Genomic DNA, 14,699 nt, shown 5'->3' on the forward strand with positions numbered 1-14,699 from the left:
CCATTATACTACAACCCTAACCACATTCAGAGTGGCCCCTTTTATGTTTTTAATTTTTGTATTTTACAAACTCCAAAAACTCAGAAAACACAAGAAAGCTAATAGGAAAGTAATAATTAGTGTCATGGAAGATATCGAGGATATAACAAGTCTGCACCACATTGTTAACTATTAATGGATGGGCGAGTACTGATAGCAGGTATCGGTATCGGGCCGATTCCAGCCTAAATTCAAAGTATCGGGTACTCACGACGGTGGAAGATACCAGTATTGATTAAATGAAGTTGGACAAACACAATTGATTTGGGACTTTTCTGGATAAAGGACTATTTGTTTCATTTTATTTATTTACTTATTTCAGCTAATTTTATTCTATACAAAATATGTGTTTTGTGAACAAATAGAAAATTACCAATGCAATTTTAAGGGAAAAACTTTATTAGGATATATGTCTTTCCTTAAAATTATTGTGAATGGTTTAATAGAAAGTCTATGTAAAAAAACTACTAGTTGTATTTTGTACTTACTATATGTATCGATAAATAACTTCTAAATAATAATTTTCCATCATTAAAGTGATCTACAACCTGTACAACTCGATTTATTTATTTTTTGTCCTCAGAATGGGACGTAATGTACGAGTGTACACATCCTTTTATGAATGGGATGTGTATGTGTTAAGAATTATTCAAAGTCATGTTAATGACAAATAGATGAAACCAATGTTGAACTTTTTGGTCATAATAATTGAAAATATGTGGGGGGGGTTTCTACAGCTGAAACTAGGATCTTAGTCAAGGTGGAGGGGAATTATTCATCGTTCCAAATAGCAGTCAATGTTAATACTCTCCGCATTGCACGCGGTTACATTTCAGGGCTCATGTCGGGAGGCATTCAACGTGTGCACACGCTTGACGACGTCAAGTTGACCTCTCAAACTGACAGCCCCACAAGCAAGCAGCCCTTTGATGCTTTGTGGAATTTGAATTTGAACTCTCGTCCGTAAGTCCGTCCAGACCAAGCTCGTGTCACCCCTTAGACACAAAGACACAAAGTCTTTCAAAAGGAATCAACTTATCTTAAATGTGTGGTTTCATTCGTCCATAGGCTCCATGGTCCCGATGTTAATATGGATAGATTGACGTTAATGATCCATAGAGCAATTACTCATCGTGATACTACTCTTCAGCTCATTGAACACACATTTTACAACATGACTGCAGCCACGGGGCTCCAGGTTAGCGTGACGCATATTCAATGCTCCTCACCTACTTGTGCACAGACAATGATATGAACCTGCATATAGTTCACCTTGGTCATGTCACACCAGTGCGGTGCACACTGCTCACTGGACCTTACAGTGCAGCCTAGCCCAACATTGTCTGGTTACGGCACACACACACACACACACATGCTTTCCTTGCTTCACTGACTTGGTTAAATGGCTGCCTGCTGCTGATATCAGCCAACGAAGGGCAGTTGTGTTTATGTACATATGCTGCCTTTCTGTGTTTTCTTCCTTTCTCAGCTGCACCGCCCGTCCTCCTCTCTCTCTTTACATTCCCTTCGCCTAATGAAACGGAGACATTACTGCAAATGAGTCTCCCCACCCCCCAGGCTTTTCTCCATTTACAGAAATAAACATACGCAAACAAACATTAAGATGAGGGTATTCACAGGTCAAATCTATTTGCCAGCAAAAGTTACACAAAAACCTTGACTGGCGATTTGCATTTATGACGTTAATTAATAAAGCTGAATTTTTAAACCATTTAGCTTTGGTAAAACACTAAAGGTCTGCTCGTCGAGTTTTGTTGAGTTATCCATCAATGGAGTCATAAAACAAGAGGAAAACAAAATGAAATCAATTATGAGCTCTGGTACGGACATTATATTTATAAAGTGTTTTTCCTGCAAATATTGATAGAAATTGCAACTTTGCAATTGGGTTATCAACTTACCGTAGATTATTGATTGACTACAACACATTTTAACATACAAATTTGTGTTAAGTCGCAATGGTAAGAAGAGAATTTTGTCGTAAATTGTGATGATTATACCTTTGCCTTGCATGATGCTGGTCTGCAGTATCTGCTCCACTCTGACCGCCATGTTGGAGACATTCTGAGCAATAGTTTGGATCATCTCCATGAGGCCAGCTGGTTGAAACCTGCAGATGCACATCAACACAAAAAAAATGTCAGAAGTGTAATTGGCCAAATTAGAAGTATCAACCAAATGTTTATTGTATTCATTTTATATAAATATATTCTAAAGCTTTGTGCATACCAAGTTACCAACATATATGCATGTGAGGTCAGACTCTGACGGTCCACACTGTCGTATCTGTGATGAATGTGTGTGTACTTTTAAAAGCCTGTTGAATAACATTGAAGTGAGCAGCTGTTAACTGGCTAAAGCGTTAGCCACTCTGTGTGTAGAGTGGTGGTTGAGGCCAAGCTGGATAATAATGTGATTTTGTTTATTGTAGTTTGTTAAAGCACATCAGTGGCTACTATTTTAGCGAGCAGTGATGGGTTATAATTTATTCAAGTGGTGGCAGGCTATATTGAATTAGCTAACAATGTTTGCATTAACATAGATGTTGCGTAAATTAAGCCTGTTGTACTTTGCAATAGGCACATTTAGTCTTTTACATAATATTTACTTATTGCTATTTGAGTCTGTACTCCAGTGACAATACGTGTTGAAAAATAATCACCACGATAGTGAAAATTCCGCAATATAAGTATGGATTTTTATTTATTTATTTATTTTTTAATGAATCTGTGATGCAGCGAAACCGTGATATAGCAAAGGGCTGACTGTATGAAATTGTGAATTGCGAACCACAAACAGGGTTTCACTGTAATAACAGCTCCTCAATTCCGTGAGCGGAATCCTGCTTCTGTCCAAAATCCAATGGATCAACCCTTTTTGCAGTAAAAACAAAAACAGTGTATTGTTGACAGCTGAATTAATGGCATGAAAATAAACGCCTAGGAGAGAGGCGCCCCTCTGTGTCACAGTGCTGAAGCTTCAAACACACAAACAACTCCGAGCGCAGCAGTAGAACAGGAAGTGACATTTGCAGGTACATTTATATGCTGCTTAATGTGCTGTAGCTGAAAAGCTCATTAGAAAGTTTGCTTGCGGTACGGCAATAACGGCACACTTTCCACACTAAAGTGGTGGATTTTTCCTCTTTTGGGTCTAATAGTCATTTGATGTCCATGCGGAGTAGATAGGACTTCTATACAATGGTGCTTGCATCCCAAATTTGATCTGAATCCCCTCCTGTGCTGCCACGTCTCCTGCTCCCCCCACCACCATTTTTAACATCTCAAACAGATGTACAAGTGTTAGCGAGGGATGCAAATTGGTAGACACTTGGTTGGAGCGTGAAATAGAAAGGACCTGCGCTGCCACTTCCCCTGTTGGATGGCAGAACTCCTCATTCACAAGATAAGACGTGCTGAATAAGTTGTCTGCGTGTGGACTGGAGTTGTGTGCTTTTTTAGCATGTGCATGGTTGAATGAATATCATGCAAAAGTTAAGCCCATATGATGAGGCCTATGCCCGTTTCTGCTGCAGTGCACATTACCTCTCTTTTAATGACTTGATTTTTTTTTAGCCTGGCACTTCAGAGCTGTAGTGTTCCTATGCATTGTCTAATCAGCAGATGGCTTTAATCCTCATTAATTTCATGCTCCCCAAATGCGGCGTGATCACAAATCACTCACAACGATACAATGGATCGCGTGTGCCTGTGTGGGCAGGATGATGTGCAACGGCGCTTGACTACATGCCAGCAGCAGAGAAATCCAAGCTGTGGAAGTGTGCCTGGCAGGAGACGACCTTTGTGGCTTGCAAGAAAAAGTTAGCCCAAATCAAATTCACAAGCTCAACCTCATGTTATTCTTATTAGTAATATTCATTAGGGCTGGGTGTTTGACTACATTTCCTGAATCAAACATGCAGAAAAGTAATTGACTATTTTGAATGAGACAGAAATGTTTGAGTCGCTCGTGTTCTAATCTCCTGTTTCAGGCAAGTTTGTATCGAGCAGACAAACAGTAATTGCGAACGAAGCTCAACTTCCCATAGCTGATGTCATGGTTGACTTTTTCAGACAGAAAACTAGTTGGAACGGACTCAACAACGCCTCTGAGAGTCACAGCCAAGTAGTGTACTCCATTTTGCCTCAACTGCTTTAAGACACAATTAATCAAAAGTCTATTCCACACAATGGGCTGATTTTTTTTTTTTTTTTTTTTTTTTTTTTTTTTTTAGCAATTATTTAAAGAATTCTGTTAGAAGCTTAGTTTTGCGAGGGGAAATAAATTTTACTACATTGGCAGCAAAGTGTAATAGTGGTTAGCATTCCTTCTCAATGTACTGCAAATTCTAAACACATTTCGCAAACATGTATAGGTTAATTGAAGACTCAAAATTGTATGGTTGTTTGTCCATCTGTGCCCTGTGATTTGGTCAGCAGGTAGAGACACGAATTTACTAGAGACAAAGGAGGACAAGCATAAGAGGAAATGGATGGATTTTACTGCATACCATTACAATTGGCATCATCCTTAGTGTATGCAGTGTTTTTTGTTTGTTTGTTTTTTTTTTTTTATTTAAATCTCAATCACTGCCATTAACCTATATTAGTCAATGTATGGACATCAATGTATATATTGGCCAATTAAGCTTTTCAGAGTGGCTCGCTGGTTTGGTCTGTGGAATTCAAGTCTATAAACCACTGCAATGTTCATAAGTAAACATTGTAGGTGTCAGGGATGTGTGGTCAGGGCAGGCAGAGCCTCCCCTGCATTGTTTACAGTAAATACTACTACTACTACTAATGATAATAATAAAAATATTTTCACTTTTCTTTTACAATCCAATAATGTCAATGATTTCATCATTAAACGAGTTGAAAACGTCATACAGAGTTACACAATCCTTAGTTATGATATTGTAGGTTGCAATGACAAGAATTTATGTTACACCAGGTATTAACTGGCTGTTAGCAGGACCTATATCCATCTTTTGCATTTATGCAGCTTCATGGTAGTGATCATCTGCCGGCTTTGTTATATAAAAAGTAATCGATTGCACACGCTCCTGATTGATTGACATTATGATTCACCACAATGTGTTTAGACAAACCTTTGTTTCAGTTCAACCTTGGTAAAGCTCTGCACCGAGTGTCTTCTATTTTTTTCTTTTTGACAGTTTTTATTTTCCCTTATCTGTCTTTATTGCCACTTTCAAGCACAGCACAAACCTTCAGTGCAGATTGAGATATACACGCACGGTGAGGAACAGTTAGGCCAATTCTTTTATTTCTTTGTGCTTCACAGAAGATGAAAGATTGTCCATCTTCTCTCAGCTTCACTATTGCTTCTTTTTTCCCCCCACACAAACAGTATGGTTTTCCTGTTGGATAGAACTCTAGCTAGCCTAAATCGTAGACATTTAAGCACTACCTGTTGTTTGAATAATCAAGGGCAGCACATGGTAAGCACATCTGCCTCACAGGTTGGGGTTCAAATCTCGCCATCCTAGCAAAAAGGGGGTTTGCAAATTTGGACACTAGATCAGAGATGAACTCTCATAGATTAGCTTAGTGCTAGCTAGCTGGTTTGACAGAACTTGAATGGATGTAAAACTATAGCATAGCGATAAAACACCCTGGTCTATGCCATTGGCCAGTGTACTTTCTGTAAGTTGACGCAACCCTGTCGGCCGCATACAATCTTGGTACACACTGACATGTTTTCAAAAGATATGATGCTTGGCAGAGTGCTTCGGTCAGCGCTATTTAAGTGCACTCCATTTACCATTATGATCAAATTGGATTTTTCCTTTTTTGACGTGTTTTTCGGCAAAGGTACAATTAGTAACTCATTCGAGCTCATTCGGGACTTGCTGGTTAAAGGGTAAATGAATAAGCGAATGTGGATTTTGGCTGCAAGTGCAAGATCTAGTTCCAACAAATGACATTCAAAACCAAAAGTAAAAATGTCTAAAGAAAAGCTGAAATGTTGATCTCTTGCGTAATACAGTATTCATCTCATACACGCATGCATATCTTTTTAGTCAGATTGGCCTCACGCTTTTGGGATAGGAGTGTGTATATTCAAACAAAACGTATATCACGGCCATTAGTGTCAACTAAAGGAAGCATGTGTTCAGTCTGGGCGGAGATAGTTATGCATGTTTTATAGCTCCATATTGTATTCAAACAGTTTTATACTCCATTCTCTTATTAACTTCAATTTTCTACCAACCCTGCTGCTCAAAATTAAACAAATGGTTTGGATTTTCCCCTGCTGCTGCGAGTGGTGCACTGAGACAACATTATATTATTAGCAAAATAATGACCTTGTGTGGTCTGTTAATGAACCAGCCAATGAAATCACATTATAACATGGGGCTCTGGATGTGTGGCGGGGAGTGGGCGTCCACTCAACGAGTCCACCTCATCTAACCTTAGTGTAACAAAATAGTCAAATTCAAAAGGGAGGTTACCTGGGGAAAAAAAAAAAACACAGGGACAAAAGTGACATAAAAGATAGTCAGTGTGTGCTGCATAAAAGCAGCGATGAAATAGGAAGCAGATCAAGCATCAGCAAGCACAGCACCACAGGGCACTACAATAAAATGCCCCGCTTCCTTTTCATTTAGAGGGTAACAACAGGGTTGGACTCAAACGACAAATTATGCTCATCAAAGACTACAACAACACTTTTCCGTGGACATTCAACGGCTGCGCGGCGCTCACCAATGAAGCCACACACATTTTAACGAGCGTCTCCTCGACAAAGGAGCAAAACAACAACAAATCAAGACGGCTGGAGAATGAGAGCGTGCGTTGGAGGAGATGAGGGAAAAGAAGCAAGAGAGAGGAAATCAATGAGTAGAAGGAAAGTCTCGATGGAGATAGGAAATGAAAATGTCTTCTCATATTCTACTTAAAAGATAGCTGCCCCCACCCATCCCCACTCCATTTCTCTCATCTAATGAGCTCATCCTCTTAAGGCCCAGAGGATGGTCAGTGGGGCAGTATCGCATCACTGGACGCTGTCCAGCACGAGAGATGAATTCACGTCCGTGTATTACTACCCGTATCACTCACGACACAACTGGCTCCTTCATTTTCATATGCTTACAGAGAAGGACATTTCACAATTTGTAGTGTGTAGATTAAGGGGGAAAAGAAAGTAGTTCAGATATGTGGTTCGTACGTTTTCTCGTTTGTTTTACAGTACAATCTTAAAAAGAGAATTGCTGAACCAATTTAAGATTACAAACTGAATTATTGACCAATTGACCAATTAAAAATAAATAAATAAATAATAATAGTAATCAATGAATTTTGAATTCATTAAACTTAATATATTCCTTTTGGATTATCTTAATTCAGTCATGTGTTACTACTAACTGAAGTGATTTTTTTTATGTTGGTCAACAATTTAATTTGTAGTATTCCCAGTTTGTTTTATCATATTGTCTTTTAGCTTTGTTTTTGCCTTTTATTGTTTACTTTTAGCCTTTAACTGTTTTTATTTGGTTATTATTTTTTAGTTTTTAGCTCTTAGCTCCAGTGTTTCCTGGGTGCCTTTCCTCACACGGTTTCTCTGTGCCTCGCCATTTTTTTTTTTTTTTTGAGGGGTTGTGTGTTGATGGGATGGGTGTTTTTTTTTTTTTTTTTTTGTATTATAGATGTTTTAATTGTTTAGCACCTTGAGTTGCATTTTAATGCATGAAAGGTTCTATATTAATACAGTTTGATAAAGTTTGATTGGTCTTAAACTGGCTCAACAATTCTTTTTAGAATGTTGTTTAACGTCATCAGAAAATTATGACACGGATTGAGCTCTTCATTTGGCTTTTGCGCATATTTCACAAGGTGTACCAATTCCAAACAACTTCAGCCTATCTTACTCAAACAACGAAAGTGACCAAATTATAAATTCTGTATAGTTTTGGTTTTTCCTCGAGTTTTTGTGACTTTGAAAAGGAGACGGCAAGTAACCAAAGAACACCTCATTAAGCGCTCAATTCAGTGAACACCTCATTGCATTATGACAATAATAAGACATTTATTTTATATTTACAATATTTTTAAAGTTCTAGCCACTTTAGTTTTGGAACACATTATTTCCACTTCCATTGTATCCTGTATGAGACCATCCTTCAGAAACATCCATTCCAGTCCATCTTTATTTATGAAGCTCTTTCAGAACAAAACAGTTGACTGAAATGCTTAACGCAGCATAATATGAACACATCTGAGACCAACGTTCTAGAACAGTTTCCAATTTTATTAATTCTACTGAAGGATTGTGTGTGTAAAATGTACTGTAGTGCAATAAACAAATTTGTAAAAAAAAAAAAAATGTCACTTCAAAAACATAAAACATTTGGCTTTGTACTGTGTTGATGCCAATAGACTATTGTAATCTTATGCAGAAATTACAACACAATTTCGAAGAGAACTTATTGGATATAAAAGGTTGTTAGTCACCAAATTAAGAAGATAAAAAAGCTGGAGTCACGCCAAAGAGAGCAAAGGCCCAAAGGCAAAAGCATACTGCACCAACAACCATAATACAGCGAGTCAACTCAACATTATTGTGCTTCCATTCGTCATTGTTATCTCTCCCTTCTCCTTCCTTTCCTTGTTATTTTCTGCCCTAATGAGTGGCTGCCCTGTGGGTGAATTGCAGGCGGAGGCCTCAGACATCCAGTCCAATTCGCCACTACACGGCAGTGTGTCAGCAGCCATGAAGCTCAAGCAAAAGATGAGACTCCTGCCCAGCGCAAGCACATCTTTCTGTGAATGTGTGCCTGACTGCCTTGTTTTTTTGTTTTTTTTTACTATGAAGTACTCTGTTTCCATTAGTTCGTCGTCCCACTATTGGTACAGTAGTCAGAAATTGGGGAAAAAAACGTCTAGTATCACACATTTAATGACTGAATCATATACCTCTCCATGTCCAAGGAAACCAAACTGCTGATGTGAACGTACACGACGAGAGGCCTGCGGAGGAGAATCACCAGAATGGTGCGTGTGTGAGTATTGGTGTGTATGCGTGCATGTGTGAGTGTTGATGTGCAACCATTAATTCTGTCGCCTGCACACTCAATCAGGTTTGCTGTCTGTGCCCCTGGTCTCATGCCCAGACTGAATTTATTAACACGTGTTAGTTGGAGTATAACTAATGGATAATCATTATGATGATGCTAGATGGCGCGTGCAGATGTACATTTTCTTGAGCGCTTTCATTTTTTGCTTTTGCAAATCCATTTAAGTGCAAATCAAACACTGCGGAATGAAAAAAAAAAGTAATCAATTTGTATGTGTGTAGTTAATGGCACCTCTGTAAGTGTTTTAACTACTTCCTATGAGTTCAGCATCAACAGGCCAATTCTATGCATAAGAAATGAGAATGGTTGCCAAGGGAGTGCCTCACAAACCCGAGGAAAAAGTCAGCATCGGTCAATGGAATATGGAAATTATAATGGGTGCTCTATAGTAAAAAACCCTCGCGGTCGACCAACATTTTCTAGAAAAAGACATCTTTGAAGAAACAAAAACATCTCCTGCAGCCATGAGGGACATACCCACCCTTTTTATTTTGCTTTTTGCACCACCTATCCCATAAGGAATAAGCTCAACAAGAGGAGTACACACCAGTATTTAAAGGCTGAATCTAAAAAGTGAGAGTTTTTTTTTTTTTTTTGCTCCCAATTGGCACAGTTTGGATATGTCATTAAATGAGAGAAAAATGAATAGAATCAAAATAGTCAGCTCTGACTCAGGCTTCTCCCAAATGTGGATAAATATATGAGATACATTGGATGTCTGCCCACATGAATGAGTCATAAACGCACAGATTAAATATCCTGTCACACACCCGTGTCATTCCAGTCAACACAAACTACTAGGGTTGGGTATCAATTCTAATTTCCTCAATCGATTTGATTTCTACTCACAAGAGTTCAGTTTGATTCAATTTCAATTTGATTCACTTCATTTCAATCCAATATTGATTAATTATGGAACATCAATTTGTCTTAAATGTCAAGAAAATTATTATTTAAAAAAACAACAAATCCACAAATGTTAAATCCCAAAGTAAATTTTGCAGTAACTGGTCAAATAATTTCATTTATTAATGAAATAACACCAGTTATAATCGCTTAAGTGTTACACAAACATTGACATCAGCAAGGATGATGAAAATATTTTCATAAATCTAATGTAATAATTGTAAATATAAACTTAAAAGATTCTGAATTGTCTTAAATTTGCTGATTCAACAGTTTTATGATGGTGACAGTTTGAACCTGTGACATATTTCTATTCCCAGTAGGAACAGTTGCTTCATAATACAAACAAATTGTGGGTACACAATACATAAGCCCCCACAAATTACAATAGCACTTTAAGATGTCACAGTGTAACATTAGAAGGGTCATTCAGCCACTCTACCTGTTGTCAATACAATTGAAATGTATTCGTCTGAGCTGAAACTTGTGTCGTGAATCAGTATTTACTAACCCCATTTAAAAGATGGACACAATATTGATTTGGTGCATTTGACCCCAATTACATATCATCAATAACCTTTTTTAACCCATTCACACTTTGCTGGGCAAGACAAAAACTGCATATTGATTCCTTTTAACAGTTGCATGAGCACACAGTGACAATAAGCACACTTCCACATCCATGGTCGAAGAGCAACTGTGCTTCCTCCGCATTAAATAGTCCATTACTAGACATTGATTGCAGTTAACACCAACGCCTGACTGTATTAATTGCTCCATTCTTCCGTTCTAGTGCCTCTGCGCCGATGTGAAGCTGAAAGCTTATCCAAGATCACTTAACAAGGTTTGGGGATGTGTGAGAGACTGTGTCAGCACGTAGCACATCGGTACTCGTGCACGGAGTTTAGGCTGCTTAAATGTGAAAAAGCATGTGCGATTAAGTGACAACGAGATGGCAAAATTTGAGCATCAAAAGACAGGAAGTAAAAGAAGATGGGATCAGATAATATATAATATATAATTTGCATCCCTGCTCCCTTGCAATTGTTGACACAACTCTGGGTTGCACCAGTCATGCTTACAGACACATGAAAGAGTGGAATGAGCTGACCTATTAGATAAAAAGGAGTGGTAGCATTTTTTCTAAAAAGGGTTAACATTTATATGAACTGATTCTAAAAAAGAATGCATGGCTCGGTGAGATTAAAAGCAGCACTAAATCCAGATGGGTTTTCTAGGTAAGGTGCATTACAGTTGCTATGGCGTCGCTTGTGCTGGGATTTTTTATTTATTTTTTGCTATTGGCAAGCTGATATTCTACAAGCACTGGCTCTACAGTAATATGAAGTTTTCCTATCATGAACTTCTCTCGTGATTTCAAAATTTACTGAAGTTATGGTTGCTGATCAGTAAGTAATCTTTGTCCTCTTGGTGCTAACTTTTTGGGGTAAGGGCATTATAATGGCATTTGACTTGGAACTGTATAAGTATTTATAGCAGGGGGTTCAAACACGCATTTGTGGCCTGCAGGATGCCATTTTGCGGCTCCCTACTTGACATCAAAGTGTAACATTAGTGTGGCTCCCACATTTTTATTGCCCTGGGTGTTGTGTGTGTGTGTGTGTGTTTTTTTTTTTTTTTTTTTTTTTTACTGTCACATACCATAGCTCAGATTCATGACTGTTTTCAGCGAAACGTAAATGTACAAGTTTGGCGACGAGAGCAACCAATTTCAAGAAAAACAGGAGACAGAATTACTCAACTAGATATGCTGAGGAGTATGCAAAGTACAAGTGAGATGACCAAGTCAACAATATTGCTCATCGTCTGATGAACCGTCAATATTTTCAACTGTTGTTAATAAAGACTGAGAATATTCAATTAGATGTACTTTTTTTTTTTTTTTTTTTTTTTTTTTTTTTTTTTTTTTTTTTTTTTTTTTTTAACTCCTTTTTATGTGGAAGACTTGCCCAGAATGTGGCCCAGACACCCCCGGACTTTCTCCAGCGGCCCCCATATAAGTTGAGTGTGAAACCCCTGGTTGACAGAGTGCTGGAATAAGTACTGACAGACAGTTTCTCTGCAAAAGATTGAAAAATAAAGGCAGGTAGGCTGTCGGTCTGTGCTTGTTTTTAGTATGAATAGTTTGGAAAACACAAATTGTATGAAGAAATCAGTGTGGTGTTTTGGTAGAATTGGAAGTGAATGACATCCTGTAAATAATTATTGGTGTGGTGCCCTTTATTTCCCCTTACATGACTGTAGAATTGCTCGATCTAACGGCTTGTATACTTGACTGAGACAAGAAGCCTAATTTTGGAAATTTAGGGTCCAGCTGCTATGATTATGACCATTCTCATCATCAAAGAAAAGAAACAGCATGCCGTTTGATTGCCTCATTCAAAATCTCCAGAACGATGAAGGAAAAAAAAGAGCCTACTTGTTGATTGCAGAGCTGAGCTCGTCCAGGCGTCGTGTATCGGCGGCGGTGGCGTTGTCCAGCTTGGCCAGGCTGTCCATTCGCTTCAGAATCACCTCCAGCATGTCACTGATCTTCCTCAGCACACCACGTGACTCCACACCGCCCAGCACTGAGACACAAAGATGCAAAACCGGGTTAAAGGAAGGAAGACAACAACAGACCTCCTTCTTTGATGCGTTCACAAAAAGTTTAATTTGAGTTGTTAACCTGCATATCTACAAGCCTGAACTGTCATTTCCTGTGCTCACAGCATGAATTGAATCCTGCCCAGTGCGCTAATGTCATAACATGTCATAAAATGGCCATTGTCCACACCAGACGTCCACACACGAACTCCTGTGTGATGATATCCAAATATGATCTGACCGTCATCCTTTGATATAAAGATGAGGCTTGTATGAGTTATGAAGCGCCAGGAATTCATTATGTGGAATCTCTGCATGCAAAAGCCAATTATTTCTATCACCTCACACTGCACAGTGGGGGTACTCCAAGTGTGAGGAGGGGCCTTCTATGTAGTTATAGATAAACGGGATACTGGGATAAACGCTCTGGTTGCTGGGATTGAAAACTGGAGTCTTGGCACAAGTAGCGTGTGGAAGACAGCATGGGATTAAAAAAAAAAAAAAGTGGAGGAAACCTGTTTAGAAGCCTACAAATACAAAGTTGCAACAGTTCAAGGTAAGTGGGGCTATAATTTAAGAAATGATGGGTGAAAAAAAAAAGGTGCAGACACCAACTGAGCACATCTTATAGTTACACTGGAACCAGAAAAAGGTCAAATGTATGCAGGTCAATGACGACGGCCAACTTCCCCTTTCTTTCATAGCACCAAAAATAATAATTAAAAAAAAACAATTTCATAGTGATAAAGACAAATGAAACATTCAGTTTCAGAGGTAAACAATTGCTTATGTAATTAAAGGGGAAGTATAATAATAATACAGTATAATATAATAAGTATAATACACACATAACTGTTGTTATAATACTTTGGATATTTTTTTCAGATTATGACTATTTTTAAGTATCATATAGTGGTATCAAAATACTTATTTTAGATAATAATTGGCAAGTATTTTAGATATGAGTACATGCAAATTGTTATTAGAGCAGCACAAGGAAATTTTGCTGCAATTGTGTTTACTAAAACATATTCAAATCTGCTTCCCTCGTCACTCTCAATATGTTGCGGGCCCATTTGATGAGATTTATATGCATGCTCATGAATCACGCCAAATAAAAGCTTGTATATACTTGATTTAGATGCTATCAAGAAAGTTAAGTGGCACAAAATCACAAAACAAGAAGCCAATTAAAAGTGATTTATTGTAACAAATATTTATGGTGAGGCATTTTGAGTGGGCGTGATCATCCAGAGCTTGAAAGGTTTATTGGTCGTATTTTTGCCTTCAGTAGCAATAATTATAATCACATACTCTATGTGGCAGCTCACAATGAACATTTCTATGTTAAAATTACTTCTCTTAATGGACGCGTACATCATTAAAGAATTCTCCCGCAGTTCCCATTTTGCTGGAAAGTCACCTTTAACCAGCAGAAATTGAAGGAAAAAATAAAATTGGATGGAAGGTTTTGATGTCTCACTTCACACCAATTAATCAAATATTTAATTAAAACAGCACTGCAAAGCGTGTGCATTTCATTCAGGAACCAATCTGCTCGAGCAGAATATTTAAAAGTAGCAAGCTGTTGGTATTTTTCTTTGCCCTAAAATAAGTCACACACACACACACACACACACACACACACATGCAGCAATGTAGTGGCCCGTTTTCTCCACTATATTGGATTCGATATTTAGAGTTTCTGCACATTGCATCGCTCCAGAGGCCTGTAAAGCGTGAACAGGACATTTTTAGTGTGTCGAAATGGGCAACTAAACTGAGGGCTGTTTATATGCACACATGCGACTGTCTGCACTCCTCTTAGCTCGCAAAAGTCTTCACAACGGGAGTATCAACATTACTATATAGAGGCCTTGGGTCCCTTGAAAGGCACAATATAAATCGAGGATTATCATTATTATCATTGGCTGAAAGTCAAATCATTACCAAGTCCATTTGTTTTCATGCATTTGTGCCTGCTTGCCCTTGTTGTATTGGAAATGACAGGAAGAGGCTACTCAAAGCA

The 14,699-nt window shown here is 38.2% G+C and overlaps 1 protein-coding gene across 3 annotated transcripts in view; it reads right to left on the reverse strand.

The window, feature by feature from the left end:
• LOC144020523 (alpha-1,6-mannosylglycoprotein 6-beta-N-acetylglucosaminyltransferase B-like) overlaps nucleotides 1-14,699 on the reverse strand; it is a 102,031-nt gene that overhangs the window by 36,595 nt on the left and 50,737 nt on the right. For all 3 annotated transcript variants that reach the window (XM_077524087.1, XM_077524086.1, XM_077524085.1), the window contains 2 exons: nucleotides 12,504-12,654; nucleotides 2,061-2,170 (listed from right to left, as the gene is read on the reverse strand). In XM_077524087.1, coding sequence (XP_077380213.1) covers nucleotides 2,061-2,170; nucleotides 12,504-12,607 — 214 coding nt within the window. In that variant the 5' untranslated portion in view covers nucleotides 12,608-12,654. The remainder of the gene's footprint in view (nucleotides 1-2,060; nucleotides 2,171-12,503; nucleotides 12,655-14,699) is intronic.

The sequence above is a fragment of the Festucalex cinctus genome, chromosome 6 (assembly GCF_051991245.1).
Source record: "Festucalex cinctus isolate MCC-2025b chromosome 6, RoL_Fcin_1.0, whole genome shotgun sequence".
In the NCBI taxonomy this organism is placed as follows: Eukaryota; Metazoa; Chordata; class Actinopteri; order Syngnathiformes; family Syngnathidae; genus Festucalex; species Festucalex cinctus.